Source organism: Neomonachus schauinslandi, chromosome 6 (assembly GCF_002201575.2).
Source record: "Neomonachus schauinslandi chromosome 6, ASM220157v2, whole genome shotgun sequence".
Taxonomy (NCBI): domain Eukaryota; kingdom Metazoa; phylum Chordata; class Mammalia; order Carnivora; family Phocidae; genus Neomonachus; species Neomonachus schauinslandi.
This window is the reverse complement of record NC_058408.1, coordinates 122,519,030-122,546,383: the sequence shown is the minus strand read 5'-3', so window position 1 is coordinate 122,546,383 and position 27,354 is coordinate 122,519,030. Positions and strand designations below refer to the sequence as shown.

Sequence of the window (27,354 nt, the reverse complement as noted above, 5' to 3'; positions counted from 1 at the left end):
CCACCCCCACACCTGCTCAGCCCTGCCTGTGCCTATACAAAACATGCCCTCTGAGGAAAATACAAGTAGGAAAGAGGGAGGAGACAATGAGTTACAATTTTTTTTATTTTTTTTTTTAATTTTATTTATTTATTTGACAGAGAGAGACGCAGCGGAAGAGGAAACACAAGCAGGGGGAGTGGGAGAGGGAGAAGCAGGCTTCCCGCGGAGCAGGGAGCCCGATGCGGGCCTGGATCCCAGGACCCTGGGACCATGACCTGAGCCGAAGGCAGACGCTTAACGACTGAGCCACCAGGCGCCCCTCTGAGTTCTAATTTTAAGGGTGGATCTGCATTCACCTTTGGAATAGTTCCAATTGTCAGGGATTAAATACAACTTTTTTTTTTTTTAATACAACTATTTTTAAATGCAATACTCTCACGAATGCGCTTGCCGAACAAGAGTTGGGCTGGGACCTTTGGGGAAACCTCCAGACGACTAGGGGGTAAATCATTTTATCGCAGTGACAAAATTTTCGCATTTAAACAGCAGAAATTTGCCGAAAGTGTGGATTCTGTAAACACAAGTACGGGCAAGTTGCACCAACCTATTTCTGAGGCGCGCCTGGGATATAATGCTCAACACTGACAAACACACCTTATGGAATCTACCAGCAGCTACGGGAGCGAGGCATATTTCCCGCCTCCCTGTGAAGACTGGTGGGGCCCCTGTCCCCTAGCGGGACGTGGATGTGCACCCCCAGATGTCGAGCCCCGCCTCCCGGCGTCTGCCCGGGCCTGGGCGGGCGGGGCCCGCCACGTGGAGCGCAGACCAGATTCTCCAAGGCGCCTACGCTGTTGCCGCGACGTAGCTCCGGCTCGGCCCTTTGCCCCACGTCAGCAGCGGAGGCTCCGCGGCCTGCGTTTACTCCAACGCCGCTGACGTAACGTCATCTTGCGGGACGTGGACGGAAGAAAAAGGAGAGTAAGCCGGCGCCAGAGTCTGCCCGGCGTAGAGTGTGGACCAGTCGGCGGGGCCGGGCAGTGAGGTCTGGCGGCGGCGTGAAGCAGGTACGCGGCGGGGATGGCGGCGGGGATGGCGCGGCGCCGGCGCCTCCGTGGGGGCTGATGGGGCGCGCGGGCCGCGGCGGAGGAAGGGGTGCACGCCGGCCCGCGGGCTACCCAGGGGGCTGCGGGAGCGCCGGCCGGGCGGGAAGCCGGGCCCGCGACTGGGGGGTGGGCTCGCGGCGACCTATGGCGGCTGGCTGGGCGGCCCAGGTCGCCCTGGCCGCCCTTGTGGTCCCATACGCCTGGGCGGGGAGGCTCCACGGTTCGAGGGGCTTGGGGCACCTGACCTCCGCGGCCGCCCTTGGTTACTCCCACGTGGAGGAACTGGTCCAGGTGGAGGCCTGAGGGCTCAGCGGACCCCTCTCCGGGAGTCCGGAGTCAGCTTCCAGTGCATCTGCCTCGCTGCTGGCGATGTACCCTGGTTTATAACCGGCCACACGCCGACGCTCAGCGGCCTGTGTGAGTGGTCCCCTGCGCTCCCCCCCCCCCCGGGCTTTCGTGACCCTTTTTTTCAAAACCAGGCCCCCAGCAGCGGGGGAGTTCGCTCACGACCGCCCTTTGCATTGTGGCACATGGTCTGTGAGTAGTACCTCCGTGGCACAGCAGGGAGCACCTGGACTCCCCCGCCCCCCATCATTATCCCCTGCTCTCTGAGGCGGCGAGATTTATCGCACCGTCTTTGCCTTTGGGTAGTGAACCATCTACCAAGCCTGTGTTTCTGGGTGAAGTTTGTTGGGACTAAAGTTCAGTTCTTTGACCAAATCAGTAAGATAAAGGCATTCTGTTTAAGACGAGTAAAAGAGGTACTTGAGAAATGGCCTGAGTCAAAACATAGAAACTTTTTTTTAACCGACGGCGCTTGAGTCTAGACACACATACCCTTTGCTCCCTGGAATCAGCTGTCTGCTTTTTGAGAGCGTAATAAACTCTGACGGGAGAACCATTCATTGCAGTCAATCAGAGGTGTGGTATAGGGGAGAGGCCAGGAAGGCTTGGTTTCTAGGTCAGTCTTGAATCTAACAAGTTAGTGACCTTGAACATTAAGAGCTTTCACTTATTCTTAGATAAGAGAGAGGTAAGCAATCAATAAGTATATTTCGTGATTATATCCATCAAATAATATTTATTGAATTCTTATGCCTGTGGCACATCCTGAAGGAAATAAAGAGAAAGTTGTAGGACATCATTAGTGCCTAGAAGAAGCACACCTGACATTTGTTGAGCATCTGTTGTACCCAAGATTCCATGCATTGTCTAATTTAATGCTCACAATAATCCCGAGAGGTTCTTCCTGTTACCGTCCCTGATTTACAAAAGAGGAAACTGAGGCTTTGAAAGATTCAGTAACCTTCCAAAAGGCACACAGCTAGCATAGCAAGTGCAGAGCTGAAACCCCAATCTGTCCAACTCCACAGTCCATGTTCCCTCTCCAGTTTACCATGCTGTCAGTGGGAAGTTTATAATCCAGGTGGGAAAAGCAACAGTAACACATAAACCAGTTAAAAGCTAACCTGTAGGATTATATCTAATTTTGAATGCTAGAACTGCTGAGAAAGTTTTCATGAAGGAGACAGAACTAGAATTTTAGTGTCTCAATTTGATTCTTTTACCTTCTTGGCATTCCTGTTAGAGAATTCATGTGTAAATAATTGTTTAGCAACAATTACTGAAGGAGGGATGCCTGGGTGCCTCTGTCGGTTAAGCATCAAGCATCTGCCTTCGGCTCAGGTCATGATCCCGGGATCCTGGGATCGAGTCCCGCATCCGGCTTCTTGCTCGGCGGGGAGCTTGCTTCTCCCTCTCCCTCTGCTGCTCCCCCTGCTTGTGCATGCGTGCTCTCTCTCTCTCTCCTTCTCTCTGACAAATAAATAAAATCCTTAAAAAACAAAAACAATTACCAAAGGAATTTACATAAGCAGCACACAAAGACCATGGGCTTTTGTCCTCCTTAAATGTTATGCAGATAATTTTCTCTTGGGATCTTCCAGACTGTCACAAACTGAAGTCAACAAAGACAGCACTTAACACTTTCTGTTGCCTGTTGGATGACATATCTTTTACAGCAGATGTATCCTGCCAATCTCTTCTCTCCCCTTTCTGTGCCTTTGTGCAATATAAATTGAAGAGCCATACATGCCACTCCTTGTTTCTCTTCACTATGGGGCTAATTGCTAGTCTTTTGAGACACATTTAAGAGGGTTGGAATATATTCACCAATCCATAGAGCAAAAGTTAAAAAGAAGCTTGCAAGCAAAGAGGGTGCAGTGTTTTTCTTATCTTGTGAAAACAGCAATGTCCCTGTAGCATGAGAGCTTCAATAATGAATGGCTTATTCTCCGTGCATATATAGGAGGGAGCCCCCTACCTTTTTGTGAAATAAACTATTCTTTATCTAAAGCCTCAAGTTTGACCCAGGGCCGGAAAATGCCCATAACCACCATATTCCCAGCTCAGGTCTCTAGCCATGTACTCATCCTCTACGGGATATGCCTATAGTCATTTAAGATGCCAACCATTTGCAGGCATTGCACTCCTTCCAGGCATGCAAGAGTATGCTTTAGATTCCTGTGGGCAGCAAGAAGAAAGATGACAGTAGCCTCTGGCCTTTCCATCCTCTTCTTGTGTCAGCAGGGGTCAAACAGACATTTCAAATATGTGGTTTTCAGAGCTTTTTGGGGAGGTGATAGCAGGAAGGTGGAGATGGCCGCTTATCGGATTTTAGATCTGTTTTTGATTTGTTTGAGACTCCCTAATGGTGTAGGAATTGTAGTGAACATTTAGTATCCATACATAAACATCGTACTTTAACTTTTTTTGTCACTTAGAATATGTATAATCCTTAATTGTCATTTGCTTGCATAAAAACTAAGGAGATCCTAGGAAAGGAAGGATGAGGTGGGACCTGAGAAGGAGCCATTTCTTGTCTCTCTCTTTTCTATATACAGAGCAGGTGGGAGTGTCCCTAATACAAAGGAGTTTGGAGCAGAAGAGTCAAGCTTTTACTCTGAGAGTATGAGGAAGTGGAAGAAAATAAAGTTAATTGCCTATTATTTTCATTTTCATCTTTTAAAAATGCGTTCTACAGATACTTTGATCATTGACCACATCGCAGCATGTTGAGTCAAGTCTACTGCTCCGGGTCCCAGCCCTTCCGCCAGCGTCTCCTGCCCTGGGTCCAATCCACAGCCCTCTCCAGATCTCGTATGTACCGTAGGAAACTTAGAAGGATGTGGGAAGTTTGGAAGTGTTTCAAGCAAGGTTTTAAAGGAGAAAAAAACATAATTTGGCAGAATCGGACAAAGACAGTAAGCAAGGAAGCAGCCAGTGGTGAAATGTTCTGAGTGTTTGTATTTATCAATAAAGTGAAACTTTTGGAGGTGATAGCTTTATGGCATCAACTGTGGTGATGGTTTCACAGGTGTATACTTACAGAATCATCAAGTTGTACACATTAATTTTGTACAGCTTTTTGTAAGCCTAATTAATTTAAAATTTAAAAATTTTTCAAGTAAGATGTTACGTATATTTGTTTTCCAAGGTTTTTTACAGGCTATTTTTGTTCATTACCTTTTTTTTTGTAGTTAGTTTTAATTTTGAGACTATTGTAGATTCATGTGCTATAGTAGGAACTAATACAGAGAGATTCCTTATGCCCTTTACATGTTTTTCCAGTTTCTCAATCCAGATATTGACATTGATATAGTCAAGATAAGAACGTTTCTACTACTACAAGATCCCTCACTTTTCTCTTTTATGGCTGTCCCCCTCTTCCCCATCCCTAGCCCTGGCAACCACTAATCTGTTCTCCATTTCTATAATTTTGTCATTTCAAAAAATGTTATATAAATGAAGTTATACAGTATGTGATCTTTGGGGTTGGGTGTTTTTACTCAGCATAATTCCCTGGAGATTCATCCAAGTTGTTGTGTATATCGGTTGGTTCCTTTTTTTTTTTTTAAAGATTTCATTTATTTATTTGAGAGAGAGAATGAGATAGACCATGAAAGGGGGGAGGGTCAGAGGGAGAAGCAGACTCCCCGCTAAGCAGGGAGCCCGATGCGGGACTCGATCCCGGGACTCCAGGATCATGACCTGAGCCGAAGGCAGTCGCTTAACCAACTGAGCCACCCAGTTGCCCTCGGTTGGTTCCTTTTTATTACTGGGTATACCACAGTTAGTGTAACTATTCACCCATTGAAGGGCATCTGGTTGTTTATTTTTTACTGGTATGAATAAGGCTGCTATGAGCATTTGTGTGTAGGATTTTGTGTGGACAAAGTTTGCATTTCTCTGGGATAAATGCCAAAGAAGTTCAGTTGCTGGATCGTATGGCAGTTGCATGTTTAGTTATATAAGAAACTACCAAACTGTTTTTGCAGAATGGCTGTACCATTTTACATTCACCCCAGCGGTGTATGAGCAGTCCGCTTTCACTTCATCCTCATCAACATTTGATGTTGTCACTTTTTCATTTTAGCCATTGTGATAAGTGTGTAATGATACCTCGGTGTGGTTTTAACTTGCTTTTCCCTAATGGCTAATAATGTTGAACATCTTTTCCTGTGCTAGTTGGCCATCTTCATATCCTCTTTAGTGAAATGTCTCTTTCTCATTTTTAATTAGATTGTTTGTTTTTTTACCCTTGGATTTTTAGAGTTTTCTCTTCTAAATACTAGTCCTTTACAGATATGTGGTTTGAAAGTATTTTCTCCCAATTTATAGCTTATCATTTCATTCCTTTAACAGGATTTTTCACAGAGGAAAGTTTTTTTTTTTTGATGACGTCCCATTTATCAATATTTTCTTTCATTGATTGTACATTTGGGGTCAAGTCTAAGAGCTTTGTGTAGTCCTACATCCTGAAGATTTCCTCCTATGTTTTTTCTAAAAGTTTTATAGCTTTACATTTTACATTTAAGTGTGTGATCCATTTTGAGTTAGTTTTTGTATAAGGTGTAGGGTTTAGGTCAAAGTTCATGGTTTTGCCTGTGGACATCTAGTTATTCAGCAGCATTTGTTGAAGGGCTATGTATCATGTTTTGAGTGGCTGTCTCCTTGATAGCAATTAAATCTTACCAATAGTCTGTCTCCAGACCTTATTGTAAGAGAACTTGCTTATCAACTAATGAAGCTTATCATCATCATCATAATAGAAAAAAATTTCTATTTCCCATTCACATAAAGAATATGAGAAAAGATCAAGGTCTGGAGCCAGGGGCCCTGGGTTTTAAAATTAGCTGTGCTACTTACTTACTAAGTAACTTTAGTGACTTAAAACAACTATAGATTTAGGTAACAATTCTATGTTGGACCCGGCTCAGCTGCACAGTGGTTCTATGTCTGTGTCAGAACTCTTTGGCTCAGGGCTGATTCTTGAGGGCTGGGCGACCTCTGCTGGGATGATGGATCACCTCTGTTCCATGTGGTCTCTCATCCTCCAGCAGACTAAACATGCCTTCTTCATAGGATGCTTTCGGGGTTCCCAAACAGAGCATGCATGGAAGCCACAAGGCCTCTTGAGGCCTAAGCTCAGAATTTATGCAGTGTTACTTCTGCTATATTTTATTAGTTAAAAGAAGTCATAGGGCTGGCCCAGATTCAAGGGGTGGGAGAACAGATTCTACCTGTTGGTGGAAGAAGTTTCAAAGTATTGTGGCCATTTTTGCAGTCTGGTAATTACGTTAGCAAGTTACTTAGCTTCTCTGGCCTCAGTTTCCTTATTTATAAAATGAGTCTAATAATAACACCAACTAACTCATACCTAACTCATGAGACTTAAGTCATGAGAATTCAGTATGATGACAGCAATAGTGGACACTTTTTTTTTTTATAATATCAGCTAATACTTATTGAGTGTTTATTTTGTGCCAATTTTTGTTCATCAATTCATTTTATCCCCTACAGCAACCTTATGAGATAGGTAAGGTAACAGCAAATAAGCAGGAGGATTGAGATTCCAACCCAGATAGTCTAGCTCCAGAACCTCCAGGACAGAACCTCCTGTCCTTTTGTATATCCTCTGCGTCTGTAAAAGATGTGTGAATACCTAACATAGCTCTTAGTATATAGTAAGTATTCAGTATTTTTATTGTGATTATTGTTTATTCTTATTAGTCTAATTCACAGAAAGAGGTACTTTCTGATCTTTTCTCTAGATTTTTTCAATTTTTGTATCCAGATTTCTCTAGATTCCGGAGCCCTAGGAAGGCCAAGTGAGAAAGCATATACATATAAACACAGAAGAAAATGGAAGGCCAGGAAGGGAGATAGAAATCCTGTCAGGGTCCTCTCTTGTTCAGGCCTGGAAAACAGGCTCATTGATTGCTGAGCACAAGGACTCTGATGCTGAAAAGGTAACAGACTTCTCCCTTGGAGTATGGTGCATGGCATTTTTGAGGAATATGGACAACCCTCTTCTCACCCCCACCCCCAATACGGTGCACACACATACCTCTCATACTAACCAGGAGGAGATGGCTTTTCTGTGGGACTTAGAGCCTAAAGGTTCGCTAGAAGATGGGAAGAGATTGCCCCTCCAGAAGCCTTGGATTTTTCCTAACTAATCAAGGCCTTCTCAGTCCTCAATATGGACTCTAAAAAGTATGAAACACTGTAAAACATTAAAAAAAAAAAAATGCCCCCAAGAAAGGTAGGATCAATCTGGGAGTAATACAGGTCCTCTGCGTTGTTGAACAGGAAGCCCAAAAAGCCCTGGATCCCATAGAACTCTCCCCGGTGCTAGAATCCACTGGATGTAACTGATCCTTTACTTGCTTGAAACCTTATTCATAGTTGTTTCCTCTTGAACCTTGTCAGCCCTGATCTGCTGATATCCATTTGCCTATAGCCAGAATGACCCTTGACTGCCTGGCGCCCAGGTGTGCTGGTATCTTTGCTGATAAAAACTGGATCAGGAGCCTATTTCATGCTAACCTGGCCTGCTAGATTCTGATTGGTTTCTGCCATTTGATCACCTGGACTGACATGCTTGCCACTATCTGTGTCTTACCGTGCTCCACCCATGCTTAGCACTCTCCAGGACAGGATAAGGCCTGCAGGGACAGGAAAGAAAAATGGCTATCAGGCCTAGTCCTGACAGCTGTCAAAGGGATACTTGGTACTTGGGTGTAGCTCTGAGCTTTGCAAATAGCCATCAAGATCCCAGATCCAAACCTTAGGGAAGTAAGTCTCTCCCTCTGCCACCCCTCTTTCTATCAGGTCAATGAGGCCAAAATTACTATGTATACAACTTTTAAGCTTAGACTGAGGTGTATATATTGCTTATAATAATATCACTGAAGACTGATGAACTTATTGAAGAAAGGGAACTCTCCACAGAACTTAGCCCCAACAACAAACCAGCCTGGTAGTCCCTGGGACTCCCCCAGCAGGAAGAGACAACCCATCTGTGGGTCCAGCAAGGGTGCCAGGTCCCAGTTCCATCCCAGAAGATGGACTTACTTTGTGCGAGGAACTGGACTGCAAGCCTGTTGTGAAAAAAAGACCATATCATCTTTCTTGTGTCTCCACAAACCTGAAACATAATCACTTTTTATTTTTATTTTTTTTAAAGATTTTATTTATTTATTTGACAGAGACACAGCGAGAGAGGGAACACAAACAGGGGAAGCGGGAGAGGGAGAAGCAGGCTTCCCGCAGAGCAGGGAGCCCGATGTGGGGCTCGATCCCAGGACCCTGGGATCATGACCTGAGCTGAAGGCAGACGCTTAACGACTGAGCCACCCAGGTGCCCCCATAATCACTTTTTAAAGTGGTCATTTAAGAGAAGGAAGAAAGGACTCTCTACTGCTTCATTAAAAATATTCTAAGATTTGTGTGTGAAGGAGGCAGGGAGGAGAACACACAATGATCTTCTGGTCCATGAGAATAAGATTCTGCTCACTTTACCCTCCATTGTTACAGCATAGAGAAAACAATAGAAGCTACATTAAAGTTAGAGGAGTTAGTGGTCAGGAGTTAGAGGTAGTGGCTCTAGAGAAATCTGGGAAATCTGTCCGTAAATATAAAGGAAGGTGATAATGGTTGATCCGAGTGGAGGAAGTTACTCTGCAATAGTACCAGTGTAGAGTAGTGGCTTGGAATGATTACTATAGTAATTCATTCAAGTATTTATTAATTGCCTGTAATGACACATAGAGAACTCTTTGAGGAGGAAGTACCTAAAGTTTAGTCCTGCTGAGGACCTGTACTACTCATCTTGACTTGCTTCTTGCAATCAGGGAATCCCTCCAAGAGAAGGTCCATTTGTTGTGAGTGAGACCGTCCATTAGCAAGGCCTCACCTGCCCCTCTGCCTGGGCACTCTTTCTGCTGAATCAGTTACAGTTAGGTCAGGTGTGTGTAATAAACTCCAAAATAATAATGGCTCAAACAGGATAGAAGTCTATTTCTCTCTTTTTTAAGAAGATTTTTATTTTTTTTTATTTTATTTTATTTTATTTTTTTTAAAGATTTTATTTATTTATTTGAGAGAGAATGAAAGACAGAGAGCATGAGAGGGAGGAGGGTCAGAGGGAGAAGCAGACTCCCCGCCGAGCAGGGAGCCTGACGCGGGACTCGATCCCGGGACTCCAGGATCATGACCTGAGCCGAAGGCAGTCGCTTAACCAACTGAGCCACCCAGGCGCCCCAAGAAGATTTTTATTTTTAAGTAATCTCTACACCGAATGTGGGGCTCGAACCCACAACCCCGAGATCAGGAGTTGCATGCTCTACCCATGGAGCCAGCCAAGCACCCCTCTCTCTCTTTTAAAAGGAACCTGGGGTTCTCTAAGAAGGGAGGCAGCCCAGGGCTTTCAGAATAGCTCTGTGAAATCATTAGGCATCCACACTCCTTTCTTGTTACTCCAAAGTTCTTGATGTTTTCCTTGTAGTCTAAAAATATGTTTGAGCTGCTGCCTCATACCCATGTTCTAAGCAGCAGGATGGATGAAGGGAAGAAGGAAGCACTTCTCTTTTGAATGAAATTCCTAGAAGTCCCACATAACATTTTCACATGTATATCACTAACCAGAACTTAAGTCCCATGGCCATGTCTAGCTGCGCAAAAAGTCTGGGAAATGTAGTCTTTTGACTGGTGGCGGTGTGCCCTGCTCAAAGTAGAAAAGTCTCTTCATTTGTGAGAGAAAGGGCTAATGCATAATTAGTAAGCAGCCAGCAGGAGGAGTTGGACCCTTGAGAAGTGGCTGACATTCAGCTTCTACTGTTTTACTTTTGGCTTTATGTAGATAAATCTTTAGCTTTTTAAACAAGACTGTGTATACCTATATATGAGTGTGTGTGTATGTGTGGGTATATATACATAGATAATATTTGCTTCCTTAGAAATCCTGTATAGCATTGCAAGAAAAAAGAATCAGGAAAGGATTGCTTAGAGGCAGATATCCAGAAGGATTGAAAATATCTGACTCCAACATTCCTTGTCCTTCAGAAAGCTATCCCATTTTTTTTAACCATTGTTAACAGACATCTGGAATCATGCTACCATGGCAGAGAGAAAATTTGTAGGTAGATTAGTCATGATTTTTTATTACTCATACCAATTACTTCGCTGTTTATTGTCTTTGCTAGTCAGGCTCACTCTCTTTTTATAGTGGTGTGGTTTCTTTAAAAGCACACATTTTTTTTGATGATAAAAGCAGTGTATTTCTATTGCTTAAATTTGGAAGACATAGACAAGAATAAGGAAGAAAATTGAAATCACTTGTGATTCCATCAAAATAAAACATTAACATTTTGATTTATTTTCATCTTTTTTCTGTGCATTTAGACACATAGGAAACTTCATGAGCATTTTCCTGTTATTAAAAATTATGAAAAAGTTAATTAATCCTGCCTTTTTTGGATGTTTACTCTGCTTGTGATTTTTCCTGTTACAAATAACACTGATGAACAGCCTTCTGATAAATCTTTTTGTTTCCATCTCTAATTAGTTTTTTAGAATAAATTTCCGAACAAAGAATTACTGGATCAAAAGATGTGAACATTTTTAAGACTTTTGATATATTTTGCCAACTTGTCTTGAGGAAAGATTGTTGTGTTTAAACTCTTCACAGTGTTTGAGTGTATCTGGGACCTGTGTACTGGGTGTAATATTAGAATAAGAACATGCTGGATATACTGGCTTTTGATTTACTGGTTTTAGTCAGTTAAGAATGATAAAACTATTTTTTGGCTAAACTGGTTAATATTGTATGTGTATCTTTTTAATGAGAAATTTATATTAAATATTTCTCTTTTTTCTTGCATTTGACTTTGGGAGCTACAGATCGTGTCCAGCCTTCAGCCATCAGACATGTTCGTTCTTGGAGCAACATCCCCTTTATCACTGTACCCCTCAATCGTACACATGGCAAGTCTTTTGCCCACCGCAGTGAGCTGAAGCATGCCAAGAGAATCGTGGTGAAACTCGGAAGTGCTGTAGTAACCCGGGGGGATGAGTGTGGCCTTGCCCTGGGGCGCCTCGCATCTATTGTTGAGCAGGTAATTGCCAAGATGGAAGATTCTGGTGAACAAAAATAATATGGAGTTTTTAAGCCATCAGTTCAGGTTTGTTTGGTTTTTTTTCCAACCCTCATTTTATCCCTAACCCATCCTAACCATCAGTTCAGGTTTATCAGCTCGTAAAAATAATTTGAGTACAGTAGATGTAACCCAATCTGAAAATTACCTTTCCAGTAAAGGTACAAGTGGACCCAGCATCCCAGGGCAAGCAAAGGGGATGTCAAGGAGTAAAGTTGATTTCATGCAGTTCATCCCTCAGGCTTCTTAGTGATAAGGCGCTGTATATGTCAGTGATTCTTAATCCTGGCTACACATTAAAATTGTCTGGAGGGGCGTAGAGATTCCTAGGCTTCACACTCAGTCTCTGGGATGGGGCTCAAGCACCTGGATTTTTAAAGTTCCCCAGGTGACTGGTATGTTGAGTTGAGCACCCAAGGTTGAGTACCCAGATGGATGTTTGTGAATATTGAGCTTTTTTTGTTCCTGTTTTGCTAGGCTTTTCCTTTTTTAATTAGGCCAGTAATATTGAAATAAATATGAGCTATCATTGCAAAGATTTTCCAAGTTCAGATATTTGGAAGGATTCAGCAGACTCCACAGAGAATACCCATATAAGACTTCCATTTAAAGGCAGAGGATACCAGGCAGCAAGAGAGAGAGTGCAAGCAGGCATTGGGCATCTGAGAGACATGTATGCACAAGCACTCCAATGTTTTTATTTGCACAGGGACCACAGTCTGTCTCGAGACTGAATTACTAAGAGATCTGTGCAGGGAATCTTACCTTTGGAAGGGCTCAAAGCAGAAGTTTCCAGTGGGAATTTTATGCCCCACTGGCTATGCGAGCAAGCAAGGTTGACTGTAGACTATCAGTAAAGAAACTGACCTTAAGGGGTGACATGGGAGTTTTAGACTTTAAACATCATATTACAGATCCCACTACCTATCTTTGCCAAGAGCAGGTATCAGTAAACTTTTTTTTTTTATGAAAGGCCAAATAGTAAATACTTTAGGCTTTGTAGGCCAGATGGTCTCTGTCTCAGCTACTTGTCTCTACCATTGTAGCACAAAAGTAACCATAGACAATATGTAAATGAATGGGCATAGCTGTGTTCAAGTAAAACTTTATTTACAAAACCAGGTGCAGGTGAGATTTGACTCTGCTGATATTTATAAAAGACAGAGACTTCACTGACATGTAACTGCCTCAGGGAATGACCTACTTTATTTCTCATTCTCCCTGGTGAGACCACCACTACTGCTTTCAAGCTTACTTCCTCCCTGGCCCACCAGCATGTCATACTCATTCCTTTCCTTGTCCCCCACCTGGAATTCACTCTTAGAGCCTCCTCTTCCTCAGAACCCCTTGGTTGCACAACTCCAGGGGCACCATTCACACCGTGTACTTAGCAGCAGTTGCAAATCCTCTCAGTCCTGGAAGCCCAGGCTGAGTCCCAGCTCTCTCTGAGGAGGCCTCAAGAATAACTACACTCTGATTTGACTTTCCCATCTTTGGACCCCTCGGTCACTGTCATTTGGCAAGCTGAAAAAATTGGAGCAGTGTTATAACTGATTAGATCTTTTATGTTAAGGAGTTATTGAAATGTTTTAGGTTTTTGGATGTATGCATATATATTCTGTCTTTTAGCAATTACTGCTGAACTATTTATAGATGAAATAATATGTCCGGGGACTGGGATTTGTATTAAAATAATGGCAGGGCTACTGTATAGGCAGTACTAGAGACTGGGAAATTGGCATGAGAGATAGTCGTTGAAGCTGGGTGTTGGGTACATGGCGATTTATAATACTATTCTTAGCACTGTGGTTAAGTATGAAATTTTCTTTTTTTTTCCGTGGTACATTTGTTTCTATTTTTTAAAGTAAGTTATTTATTTATTCATTCATTCATTCATTCATTCATTCATTTTAAATAATCTCTATACCCAGCATAGGGCTCGAACTCACAACCCGAGATCAGGAGTCGCATGCTCCTCTGAATGAGCCAGCTTCTGGGGCTCAAACATCAGGAGGAATGGACATATTAGGAATATGGACTCTATTTGCAGCTTGAATCTTTGATTCTTCCAATGTAGATCTGTCCAAAGTAGGGAACAAAGTGACCACAGCTGTATCTGGGCAGACAGAGCAGAACAGGGTCAGCATTTGTCCTTGGTCTAGCTAAAGTGACCCATAGGGATCAGTATAACTCAGAAAGAGCCTCAATCTTCCACATCATACCTTAGAACCTGAGAAGCCATCTGCTAAATTTACATTGCAGTTCTTAGCTCCAGACTTCTTTTTCTGGAACTGCTAGACCTTCTGCATTATAGACTCCCATGGATACCATCAAGTGCCGTGGATGTCAAAGCTGCACACCAGAATCCCCTTATTCAAAATTCTGATCTCTGTCTATTCTCTGTTTATCAGATTTGAGTAGCATGTAGGAATCTGTATTTTTACCAGACAACCTGGGTGATTCTTCCAGAGCCAGCCTAGTGCTGATCCATAAACCGGCATTTGGGATCCACTCAGTTATCTACCCTACCTGAGTCTCTTGTGAAGAGAGGAAAGAGATGATACAGTGACTCATGCCTTTTCCCTCCTCAATGTCAGGTGTCAGTGCTCCAGAATCAAGGCCGAGAGATGATGCTGGTGACCAGTGGAGCCGTAGCCTTTGGCAAGCAGCGCTTGCGCCATGAGATCCTTCTGTCTCAGAGCGTCCGGCAGGCCCTGCACTCGGGGCAGAACCAGCTGAAAGAGATGGTGAGTGCTGCTTCCCCAGCCCCTGTAACTGGTCAGCAGGCCTCTTTCCCTCACTCCCAACCACACCATATCTATTTGTGTGTTATAGGCAATTCCAGTCTTAGAAGCACGAGCCTGCGCAGCCGCCGGACAGAGTGGACTGATGGCCTTGTATGAGGCCATGTTTACCCAGTACAGTATCTGTGCTGCCCAGGTGAGAGGCTCGCCATTGCAGAGAGGTGTGGGACCTGTGAAGGTGGTTCCCGTGGAGCAGACGTGTGATGAGCAAGGCTCTAGAGCTAGACTGCCTTAACTTCGCCACTTGCTAGCTGGGAAATTTGGAGAAAGTCTTTAGGTCTAACCTTTTTGTGCCTCAGTCTCCTCATCTGAAAAAAGAAGATAATATCAGTGCCTACTTGAGAGGGTTTTCGGAAGAAGTCAGTGAGAAAATATAGGAAAAGCATTTAATGTAGCGTTATTTCCAGTAATTATTAGCACTTGGTATTGTGCTAGTAACTGTTATGGCTACTACTTTAAGTGTTTATCCTTCTCCTGAAGACAGGGAAGTTAGATATCTTTTTTTTTTTAAGATATTATTTATTTATTTGACAGAGAAAGACACAGTGAGAGAGGGAACACAAGCAGGGGGAGTGGGAGAGGGAGAAGCAGGCTTCCCGCGGAGTGGGGAACCCGATGCGGGGCTCGATCGCAGGACCCCAGGATCATGACCTGAGCCGAAGGCAGACGCTTAACAACTGAGCCACCCAGGCACCCCAGGAAAGTTAGATATCTTTATTTCATTGTCTTCTTTGACCTCAGGCAGCTTGCTTCTCTTTGTACCTGGTTGCCTTATATAATAAATTTCTACCAAGCATTGAAAAGAGAGGAGTGCTTATCATTGGTTTTCATTCATTCAGCAAATATTTATTGAGCACTTATGGTATACCAAGAAGTATGTTAGTCATTGGAGATGCTGTGATAAACAAATCAACCATGGTTCCAGGCCTTATGAAACTTGTACATTTTTAGTGGTTGCCCCTGAATGTTCTAGAACTTTCTTTCCACATTGTTTTTTACCTAAATTTCCAGAATTATTTTTTCAATTGTATCTTTGATCATCAATACAACTACACACTAGAAACACGTAAATATCACAAGACAACTAAGTCATTTCACAAAATAGTTGAAAAAAATTGAATTCCCCAAGTTATTGTCTTCCAACTCGTTTGCTGTTCCTGATCCTACCATTTACACAGATGTTATTTTACATATTTGATGTTGTTATGTATACATCCTTTCAGATTTTGGTCTTTCATTTCCTACTGCTTTTTCTGTTTCTTCATAATTCTCACAGTGTTATCCACAGTGACGTTGTGGTATTGTTCCAAAGTGTCCTTGAGTAGGTGAACTGCAGCAGAAAGGCATGGACTTGTCCACCTGTTGTCTGTAGCTGGGGACCCCACTCAGATTTTTTTTCTGTTAGCATAAATATAATAGAAATCTCAATTTCTGTCAGCCACTATTATCAGCTCTCCTCCACAATCCAATTCCAATTTCAGCCTTTAATTTTTTTAAAAGTATCTGGAACCAGATGAGGAAACTTAGGTCTAGTAACTATACTTTTGTTTTTTCCTGGGTATGATGTTTTTTGAGGGTTTTTTTTTTTTTTTTTGGTTGGTTGGTTTTAATGAAAGTAGCATTGAAAGTCGCTGCACATCAGCCATGGCTTCCATTAATATTGACGTGAAAGAGCTCTATCCCCTCCAGTTTGCAACAGGCATCCATCCATGGGTCCATCTCACACGTTTGCCTTCCCTAGGATCTTATCTGCAAGAAATCTTTGATCTTTGCCCTTTGTACCTTTTCCTGTGGTTCCTTTTTGTCTTTAGTAATCCTGTTTTAAAGATTATTATCAGGGGCACCTGGATGCTCAGCCGGTTGAGCATCCGACTCTTCATTTCAGCTCAGGTCATGATCTTGGGGTCATGGGATTGAGCCCTGCATCGGGCTCCACACTTAGCAGAGTCTGCTTGGGAGTCTCTCCCTCCCCGCCCCCCCCCCCCGCTTGTGTGCACGCGCATGCTCTCTCTCTCCTCTAAAAATAAATTAATAAAATCTTTTTTTTTAAAGATTTTATTTATTTATTTGACAGAGACACAGCAAAAGAGGGAACACAAGCAGGGCGAGTGGGAGAGGGAGAAGCAGGCTTCCCGCTGAGCAGGGAGCCCAATGCGGGGCTCGATCCCAGGATCCTGGGATCATGACCTGAGCTGAAGGGAGATGCTTAACGACTCAGCCACCCAGGTGCCCCAAATTAATAAAATCTTAAAAAAAATAAAGACAGTTATCAGTGGCTTTTGGAAATCTCCACCAAGTTGTTTGTCAGGTTAAAGACTTAAACGAGTAATGCAGCTTATTTTTTCTTCATAAAAATGAAATTGATTTGCATCCTAACAGACTGCCCTTCTCCACTTCTCTCTTAGGGCTCTTGTCTTCTACTTCTTTGTTAAACTGTTTGAGCAACAGGTATTTTCACTGGACCTTAATACCTCCTGCTTGCCTATCCTACACACATGTTTATTTTATCATTTGACCTTTCACCCCCCATGGCTAGAATCTATATGTTTGCCTTTGACCTGGTCCTGTTTCCTACAGGACTGACTTTCCTGAAAAAGAGTTTGTGATCTAGCCTTACAAAAAATGTGCCCCATTCCACCTTCCCCAAACCATCAACAGTTTTATTCTCTATCTCAGCAGCTCATATGGGCCTGACATTTCTGAAGTACTGAATAAATTTTTTCCCAATTTATGAGTAGATTATTTCCCTTAGTTGTGTTATCATGTTGTCTTCCTTACCTCCATTTTGTGTATCATTAAGGCTGCTGTTATCTTCTCAGTTACCATAACCAGACCCTCAGTGCTTTACTATGCCTACTTTCACTGTCTGGGTACCTTCTTTCTTGACCGTCTGCCTGCCGCCTTTCCTACTTCAGCCACATTGCAAGAACCTTTTTCCTTAAACATCAGAGAGATTTCATTGAAACATTTATTCATGAGCTTCAGGGCTTATTACCATTAGTTTCTTGCTATCCTCAGTTACCTTCTGCTAACCATTGCCTAATACTCTGATTTAAACAAGGAAGTGGAGCTGTCTGCCCACCCCCACATCCAGCTCTCCCCTGGACCTTTGAGTAGCTTATGCTCATCGCCTCCCCTGAACTAAGTTATGTCTAGCCCTTCTTTGAGTTTCTGACTGAAGACTCGCCTTCATAAACCTCTCAGACCAATCCCACACGCTCAGACAGTCTTTGCTGACCAGAGCCATGGGGACAGCACAGCCCTCTTCCGTTTTGTCTCCTACACTTCTCTGGGCAGGACAAACTTCTTTCGCTCACGCACCTCATGTTTCAGTGCCTACTGTGGCTAGCCCCTGAATCCAATGCTAGGATACAGAGATATTTTAGAAATTAATGGATGGCCATCACTTCCTCCAAAGTGTATCTCTCTAAAGTTCATACATTCATTTTCTTAATTCTGTAAATAGAAGAGATTTAGTAGCTCTTTGAGAATTAAAGTACTTTTACAAGAAGCCTTGAGCATCCTTAAATATTCCAAGTGATGCATTTTTTTCCCATCTCTAAATGAATTAGGTAAGTATCCAGAGATGTGTGTTCCATTCCGATCTGTATGGGATCCAGAAACCTAGAGTTTAACTCCTCTCTTCTTAGCATCTTTTGTATGTTGTTGCTGTGATGTTCATAATTTCCCTCCCTTCTGCATTTTCAATCCATTTAATAACTTATAGATTTTGGTGACCAACTTGGATTTCCACGACGAGCAGAAGCGCCGGAACCTTAATGGGACACTTCATGAGCTCCTCCGAATGAACATCGTCCCCATTGTCAACACAAATGATGCTGTCGTGCCCCCAGCTGAGCCCAATAGTGATCTCCAGGGGGTAAATGTGGGTAAAGTATTCCTAAGGGTTGAGCATGCTGGAGACTAATACTATGCTGCATGTACTAACACCGGAAGTTTGGCATAAACAAGATGGAGAAATTGGGACAGAAGCTGGCCTCACGGAGCAGTGGCTGCATAAGCTCCTCTGAAGTCAGGGGGGTCTCATTGAACAGGGTGAGGTGCTACAGTGATTTCAGGTGGTGCTGTGAGCATGGCTTGGGCGTGGCAGTGGAGTGAAGGGTGCGTGTTTGGAAATGGGGTAGCCAGTAGGCACAGTGTTTTGCAGACAGAAGGGGCCTATAAAAGCTGTCATCCATGCACTCAGTCATTAATTTTGCCTGCCAGAACCTAGCAGAATGCTGTGAACACCTTTAACTGCCTAGTTCACTCACTTTTGACTTTTTACCTGCATTCTAGGTTATTAGTGTTAAAGATAATGATAGTCTGGCTGCGCGTCTGGCTGTGGAAATGAAAACTGACCTCCTGATTGTTCTTTCAGATGTAGAAGGTACAAAGTAATGCCCTTTCCTTTTATCTAACCTTTGCTTTAAATACTAAATGGGTGAGCACATGAATTCCCCTCTTTGTTTGAGTCCTTTTGATTTTTTTTTTTTTTTTACTATGGACCATTATTTTCTGATCCATATGGTCTAACAAAGGGATTTTATGGCTCAAAAGAAGGTGAGGGAATCTGGGAGATGCAGTTTGAATGCTAAAATGTTGTCATTTCCAGGCATTTCAGGTTTGTTTTCTTAGAACAGCCTCATACAGATATAATTCAAGTACCATACAGCTCACCTATTTAAGATTTATAATTCAGTTCATTGATTTTTAGTATATTCATACAGTTGCTCAACCCTGACAACAATTTTAGAACATTTTTATCACCCCAGTAGGAAACCCCATACCCATTAGCGATCACTCCTCACTTCCACTCTCCAGCCCCAGGCAACCTCTCGTCTTCTTTCGGTCTCTATGGAGTTGCCTGTTCTGGACGTTCTTTCAAAGTGGAATCACACAATATGTGTGCTAAATGAAAGAAACCTCTTTCTTTCATTTAGCATCATGTTTTTAAGGTTCATTGATGGACGTTACAGCATCTGTCAGTACTCCTTTTCTTTTTATTGCCAACTACTACTCCATTGTGCACACGTACCACATTGTGTTTACCCGTTCATCAGGGGATAGACTTATGCTGCTCTAACATTCATGTCCACATTTTTGTGCAAACATGTTTTTGTTTTACCTAGGTGTAGAATTGCTGGATCATTTGGTAATTCTATGTATGTTTAGCCTTTTGAAGAAGTGCCAGACTGGTTTCCAAAGCAGCTGCATCATTTTACATCCCTGTCAACTCTGTATGAGGGTTCTAGTTTCTCCACATCCTTGCCGACACTTACCTCTTATAATCTGCCTTTTCGCTGATAGCCATTCGAGTGAAGTGCTATTTCATTGTGGTTTTGATCATTCAGTTTTTAATGTAAATCATGAGACCGATGATACTAAATTGGAGCCACATTGCAGAAGTCCAGGCTATGTGGCCACCATGGTCCTATATGTTAATCTATTCTTCCCTGCTTTTGCCTTCCTCAGAGGGGTCCCTCTTCGTTCACTCTTCTCACTCTCTTAAGCTGTTCCCATTTTACATTTTGACCCATAAGGGATATGGTAACTGTGTCTAAAATAGGCCAAACCTAACAGGATCCCAAAAGGCCCCCATTACATTCCCAGGAGATCAGAAAAACCTATTTTGTTCCCAGCCCACACCCAAGGCAGGCTCCTTTGGCAGGACTTGTTTTCCATTTACACACCCGTGGTGTAAGATTAAGAGCAGGGAGCTACCTAGTGGAGGCAGGGGCAGATATAGATTGATTGAGCTGTCTTCTGCCCATATGGGAAGTCTGATATATCATACATATGTATCAGTTTCTTTACCTGCAAGAAGTCTTGGTACCATGTTTATCCACTGTAAATTTGAAATCTCAGCACAGGAACAGCTAGGTTGGGATAAGAGTGAGCTACTCTAGAGAAGAAGGCTTTTCTTTTTTTTTTTTTTTAAAGATTTTATTTATTTGACAGAGAAAGACACAGCGAGAGAGGGAACACAAGAAGGGGGAGTGGGAGAGGGAGAAGCAGGCTTCCCGCCGAGCAGGGAGCCCGATGCGGGACTCGATCCCGGGACTCCAGGATCATGACCTGAGCCGAAGGCAGTCGCTTAACCAACTGAGCCACCCAGGCACCCCAGAGAAGAAGGCTTTTCAGTTAATCAGCAGATATTTATTAAATTTCTACTATGCACAAATACTGTGCTAGGTGCTTTATAAATGTCAATTTTTTGAATCCTTATAGCAATCTTGCAAAGTAGATAGGTTAGCTCTGCTATTCAGATGAAGAAATTAAAAATTAAGTTCATACCAGTTAAATGGTATGTCCAAAGTCACATAGTACTTAGCAGAAGCCGATTTTAAAACTAAAACTGTTCAGTTTAAAAATCTATACTCTTCCCTCTCTTCTAGGCTGCCTGGCAAGGTAAAGGACATGAGTTTGAAAGATCAATATATAAAGCCCAATTTGAACTAGACTCTAGTAAACATTTTTAATGCAGCCTCAGACACCAAAATTGGTCATCAATGTGATAGCATATATCAGTACTTTTCTTGTTATTGCCAAATAATATTCCACTCTGTAGATATACCGCATTTTAGTTGCCCATTCATCATTTGGTAGACATTTGAGCTATTATAACTAACCCTGCTATGAACATTCATGTACATAAAATAGGCTTGGGCTATTAACCCTGATTAGTTATCCACTGAATGTTGATTTTTAGCACAATTTTAGAATTTTAAATATGCTCTTGATGGGTTTGAGAAGCTGCCATAAGGGAAAAAGAGGAGTAGGCAGAATATCAGAATGCTAGGCGCTCCTCAGTGTCTCTGGAGGTCTGGCTTAGAATTGTACAACCTTGCCCATGCTGTTTTTGTATGAAACCAAAACAGCCTCACAATCCAAGTTTGTGATCTCATAGCATAGTGCCTTCTGAGAAGACTCCAGCCCTGAATCCAGGAGCTGTGGAGTGCTGGGCTATGGTGGACAGAGGTTGTGAGAGGTGGTTTTTCTCTCCCTGTAACTGCTGCCATGGTTAGCCCTGCTTCATTCTATACCGGACACCGTTTTCCTCACTCCTCTGATTCCTTTCTCCTAGAGAGGACGTTTATAGCAGGGTTGTGTTAGAGATTTGGAATAATGAAGCAGAGAAGGCTGTATTTTCACACAGGAAAAGCAGTAACTTAAAAACATCACTGCCTAGATGTCCTTGAGCCAGTCCCCAACCCTGGGCAGTTCCTCTCTGTGTCCCACTAAGGCCTTAAAGTGATTCCATTTTCACAGACCCATGACTTTTCTTTCCAAGCCTCCAACTTGCTCTTTTTACAAGTGAAATTGTGAAGATTTTTAATCATGGATTGTATGCATATAACATTTCATGTAATTCATATTTTATGTTATTCTATTCAGTTATAAAAGGGACATATGCTTTGTGGTGATAAATCCAGACTGAATACTGAGAGTCGTGTGCTCTTCTGCTGACTCAACCTAACCTTCACATTGGCTTACCCATAATATGGAGAGTGTAGTCAGTGGCTGTTTCAGAGGATGCTGTGAGAGTTAATGAAAACCTGTCTCCCATTTCATCCCACTTGGAGATAATCACATTATAGTATACAGCTGCTGTGTGTTTTCTGCAGTGGCTACTCGTCCTTTTCGGTTACTCCCTTAATTCAGCATCATAAGTAGCAGTGGCAGAAGTGAGGACAGCTTCCCAGTAGACAATGGGCAGGGCTGGTAAGTTTTGTGCCAAGGATATGGTCATGCCATGATGCTGGCAAGCATTCATTCATTAAGCCAGGTTATAAAAGTATGTAAGGAGAGTCCTCCTGTTGCTGATTTTCAGCATGGGTAGACTGTACAGATCCCTTCTTCCCTTTTCTGGTTAGAGCTGGTAGAACACAGAATTCATTTCATCAGTCACGTACAGAGTGGTTGGCAGGTGCCCAGGGCATCTGTATTAGGGGACACTCACTTCCATTACACCAACATTACTGACTCCTGTCTGCTTTTTAGGTCTTTTTGACAGTCCTCCAGGGTCAGATGATGCAAAGCTCATTGATATATTTTATCCTGGAGATCAGCAGTCTGTGACCTTTGGAACCAAGTCAAGAGTAGGAATGGGTGGCATGGAAGCCAAGGTAAGGGTTTGATGCTCTTACTGCCTATAACAGATATAAAACCAAACAGTATTTTACCCTTTTTACTTTGTGAGTGTTTGGGGACTAATGGTTATGATACTAAGCACATACGTACTTAAATGTGCACGTCTAAATATGGGTTTAATGCATATTGTTTACCTATGTTTAGTCGTGTCTGTGTATGTATTCTCTTTACTAAGATTACATGGTGCATTCATGCTGTAAACTTGTGAAGGGCAGGGTCTATATATTTTTAATAATTCATAAATCCTCTAATGTTATCAGCTCAAAAGTTTTTTTTAAGTAATCTCTACACCTAACATGGGGCTTAAACTCACAACCCTGAGATCAAGAGTTGCACACTCCACTGACTGAGGCAGCCAGGTGCCCCAGCTCCAGTATTTCTTATGAAATCTTTGAGAAATTCTTCCCTCTCATTATTCTAAGAAGTGATACCCTTAAGATACAGCATCATGTGGCAATGGCAGAGACATACAAAAGAGATATGCAAGCAAAGGCTAAAAGAACTCAGGATCAGACTCTGGTCAGACCAAACACCAGACTGGACACTAAGTTGAGGTACAGTAAGTCAAATGTAGAAGTTATGAGTCCCAGTACTAGAGAGTCTTAGAATACTGAGCACAAAGGGCAGATTGGCTCATTGTTAGGCAGCACACGCTGAAGTTGGGCTGGAAAGAGGGCACGGGCTGAGTGTGTTTTCAGAGCTTCTGAGCTGTTGGAAACATTTGATTGCTCAATATTACATTGTATTCTCTGTTTTTGCAACTTCAAAGTGTGGATGACTAGACCCTGCAAAGGTCTGAATCTAACCTCTCCTATTAGGTGAAAGCGGCCCTCTGGGCTTTGCAAGGTGGGACTTCTGTGGTTATTGCCAACGGAACCCACCCAAAGGTGTCTGGGCATGTCATCACAGACATTGTGGAGGGAAAGAAAGTTGGCACCTTCTTTTCCGAAGTAAAGCCTGCAGGTAAGTAGTTCTTCATAGAGTCCCATGGTCTGTGGATGATAGGTGGCCACCCCATGGCCTAGATGAGACTGAAGACTGAGCTCATCTCTAGGAATAGAGATCACAAAATCAATGTGTTGATATCCTGAATTCTGGTATTGTTTCAAACACTCTTTGTAAAATTGGATTTTGCTTTGCTTCTGTAAAATTTAGCTAACCTGCCCAACTAGGCTTCCTGTTTTCTCTAAAACCACTAATTTAAAGAATATAAGCATCCATTTTCTTCAGAAACATTTGCTAGGCCCATGCTGGATGCCTAGAGATGCAAAGGTGCATAAGATATGATATGTACTCTCAATTGTTCACAAAAAGAGAATTGCCATATAATTTACATTCAGAAACGCAAACACATTAGAGAATATAAACCAAAGTGGAATTGAAAGAACTCTACAAGATGTAAATTATGTTGTCCTCTTTAGAAATATAGACGTTTCTTATATTTATGCCTGAGTTAATGTAGTATATTCTTTTGCCATTTTATTGGTCCAAGTGATTCTCTGGGAAACAAGCATACCAAGATACTGAGCATTTGTTCTGTGCACATGCTGGGGTAGCTGTCCATGATCTGATGTTTGTAAATATTCTTACAGGTCCTACCGTTGAGCAGCAGGGAGAAATGGCTCGATCAGGAGGAAGGATGTTGGCCACTTTGGAACCTGAGCAGGTAATAACCCTAGCTAATAGTTTTGTTGGTTTTCAGAGTGAGTCGTTCTGTAAGGTTTAGTGCACAGTCAAGCCTGTCTCCCCTTTCGTTCCTCATGGCCCCACAGAGTTATTCTAGTTACAGGTGTGATTCAGATTTGTTCTGCCTTTGTTCTTTTTCCAAATTTTATTTTCCCTTTTGTCTTTTGTAGCCTGAGGCCTAAGGTTGCTTTTCATCACTATGATGTTTTGATCAAAAACATCATGGAAATGATGAGACCAAGGAGGCTCCCTAATCCTGCCACATCCCGGGCATGGAAATGGAGAAAAACTGCTTGTCCTAACCCATCTGAATCACCTAACTTACCTATTAGATGCAAGCTCAGGAGCCTGCCCTCTAGTCAGGGTCCTGCCCACAGTGAATTGGCAGACACGATGAGTCTGGAAATGCAAGGCAGTCAGGTGGAAGCTGGGGATTGGCTTCTCAAGGCTTGTGTTGTTAAGGATGGATTTGTGAGTGTATTTAGGTTCTTCAAGGGAGCACTTTGGCCTGAGAAGAGAATTTAAAATAACTACAAGTAGAGAAAGGGAAGCAAAGGAAGAGCTTAGCTGGTCTCTTAAACCACTTCCTTCTGCTCCTTCAGTAATCACACTCATTTGCCACACTTCTTAATCTAGGTGGGTAAGGATTGGGGTCTCTTCAGGCATCCAGGACTGGGTTTTCTCTCTTTGGCGGAATTCGTTAAATAAACAATTGTGTAAAAGAAAACTTACCTGGGAAATAAACTATACAGCCAGTGATTTGAGTATGCGGAGATGGATATATCATGCTGATTCAAAATGCTGGCCCCTTTCTTGGGAACAGATTGTGTCTGTCATTCATCAGGAAGATTAGTAGTGAGAGAGGAAGGGAAAAATGAGGAGAGCCGAGGTGGAGAATGAATGATAGGAGGTAAGGAGATTTCAGTCAATGGTGACCTTGAATTTAGGAGCAAGGCCTGGCTCATTCAGAGGAGTAGGTTTAAAAATATGCTGTGCGTTCTTCTTGGATTAATGTGTTTGCTTGTTTGTTTAATGTTTTACCTTTCTTCCTAGAGAGCAGAGATTATCCATCATCTGGCTGATCTGTTGACGGACCAACGTGATGAGATCCTGTTAGCCAACAAAAAAGACTTGGAGGAGGCAGAGGGTAAAGACCAAGTGATTCGGAGTCAATGTTATGGAGGATTTCGTTTTGGTTTTTGTTCTTTGTTTTACTAATAGTTCTTATAGTCTGCTGAAAGACAAGATTGTTATAGAAGAAATTATACATCATACATCATTTTTATTAAGAGTTGCTTGCTAGCATTCATTGGGCTTTTTCAGTTTATACATACCATCTCCAGCTCCTTTCCCAGATACCCTCCAAAGGGCTTTTTCTGTACCCAAGGTCATGAGCCATGTATTCTATGGCAGTTTCAGGACAAAAAAGAAAGACTGAGGACCGCTTCACTTTAGACATTCCACTAATAGCAGCTAACACTTACTGAGGCCTTTCCATGTTGCCAGGCATTGTGCTAAAGGCTTTACAGACAGGATATCATTTTATCTTTATAGCATGGGACCTTTGAGTTAGTTACTATTTATTATCCCTATTTTATAGAGGAGGAAACTGAAGCACAAACAAGTTGTCATATGCCTAAAACCATATGGCCAGTGACAGATCCAGGATTCAAACCCATATGGACTGTGCATATAAAATTGTTGTGGAAGTAGTTTGTGGGGCCTGTGATGAAAGATAGCATATCTCGTAGTTAATTAATCAGTGCATAGGCTGCCCAGAGTTAGCAACAGATGCCATCCATAAATGCCCTAAGGTGCAGATGGTAGAGTGAGTGATACGGCCGAACTCACATTGCAGATAGCTAAATATGTAGAGAGTCAAGTCAGCCCTCAGTCTTTCTCTCCTTCCTAATTCTCTGTATCTCCACCCTAAAATTGGGGGATGATTTTATGGGGTTTTGAATTTCCTTTTCTCTTGAATAAATGTGCCTTAAATTAAACATCCAGATTAGTGGTGTTCCCTTCAAAGAAACCTTGAAGGTTCATCAACATTACTTTGATTTCTTAAAATATTTTGTAGCTATTGCTTTGGAACTTCCTTTAGAGTATACATCTGGTCTTTTGAATTTTTGCCATATTGGAAAGTCATAAAATAGATTTTCAGAAATGGAAGAAATCTTTGATGATAATCTTACCCAGTTGTTTAAAAGTAAAAGAATTAAGATCCACTAAGGTTAAAGCTTTTGCTAAAGGTCAGACAGCTAGTTGTTGGCAGACCTCTGACTTTTGATCCCAGTTATGTCTCTCTGGAAATTCATAAGGACACACAGTGGCTTAAGAAAAAAGTCCTGGGTATACATGAGCATGGTGGTCCCCTTTGACTAGGTAAGTCCATTTCAGGAAATGTATCCTAAGAAACTATTTCAAGAAGAGAAAACTGCTCTGTATGCAAAGATTCTTGGAGTAGGGTTATTTATCACCCTGAAGACTGCAAACCTCAGTGTTTAATACATAGGTTTGGTTAAGTGCATTAAGCTATGTTAGCTCAGTGGAGTATTTAGCAGTAATTACAACAATTTTGGCAACATGGAAAACATACATGCATTGTGAGATGGAAAATTGGAATGCAACATTTAATACACTGTGTTTAAAACTTGTTAACACATAGGGAAAAGTGAAGAAAATGGATTGATGTAATTGGTAAAATGATGATACAACTTTTTTTCTTAATATAATATTGGTTCCTTCCCTCCTAAGTAGAAAACTTTTTATTATTTTACCTTGGTGGATGTGACTATAAAAAAGAAAGGGAAGGAAAAAAAGGGGGGGAGATTTTTTATCATCTCAACTCAACATTAACGATAGTAATGATTTGTGGTATGTGTTTCCAGGTGATTTTCCTGGTGTGTATGCATGTGTATTAGGAATATGTGTGTGTGTGTGTGTGTGTGTGTGTGTGTGTAGAGAGAATCACACCATGCGAATGGTTGTATTTAAATTTAAAGAATATGCCATATGTGAAATTATAGTAATTCTATTTAAGTTTTTATTTCAAAAGAAAACATCTTTATTGCTTCTGATTATAAAAATAAGTCATTACAAAAAATTAAAATAGTGCAGAAA

At 42.2% G+C, this 27,354-nt stretch overlaps 1 protein-coding gene across 2 annotated transcripts in view; it reads left to right on the top strand.

The window, feature by feature from the left end:
• Window positions 1–867: 867 nt before the first annotated feature.
• The window catches only part of ALDH18A1 (aldehyde dehydrogenase 18 family member A1), a 38,234-nt gene continuing 11,747 nt past the window's right edge, over window positions 868–27,354 (top strand). Inside the window, exons 1-11 of one of the 2 annotated variants that reach the window (XM_021699458.1) lie at window positions 868–1,049; window positions 4,132–4,247; window positions 11,334–11,548; window positions 14,185–14,334; window positions 14,423–14,527; window positions 18,119–18,277; window positions 18,691–18,781; window positions 22,396–22,520; window positions 23,364–23,508; window positions 24,138–24,211; window positions 25,285–25,378. In XM_021699458.1, the coding sequence (XP_021555133.1) occupies window positions 4,160–4,247; window positions 11,334–11,548; window positions 14,185–14,334; window positions 14,423–14,527; window positions 18,119–18,277; window positions 18,691–18,781; window positions 22,396–22,520; window positions 23,364–23,508; window positions 24,138–24,211; window positions 25,285–25,378 (1,246 nt within the window). In that variant the 5' untranslated portion in view covers window positions 868–1,049; window positions 4,132–4,159. The remainder of the gene's footprint in view (window positions 1,050–4,131; window positions 4,248–11,333; window positions 11,549–14,184; window positions 14,335–14,422; window positions 14,528–18,118; window positions 18,278–18,690; window positions 18,782–22,395; window positions 22,521–23,363; window positions 23,509–24,137; window positions 24,212–25,284; window positions 25,379–27,354) is intronic. The other variant, XM_044916561.1, reaches the window with a different exon arrangement.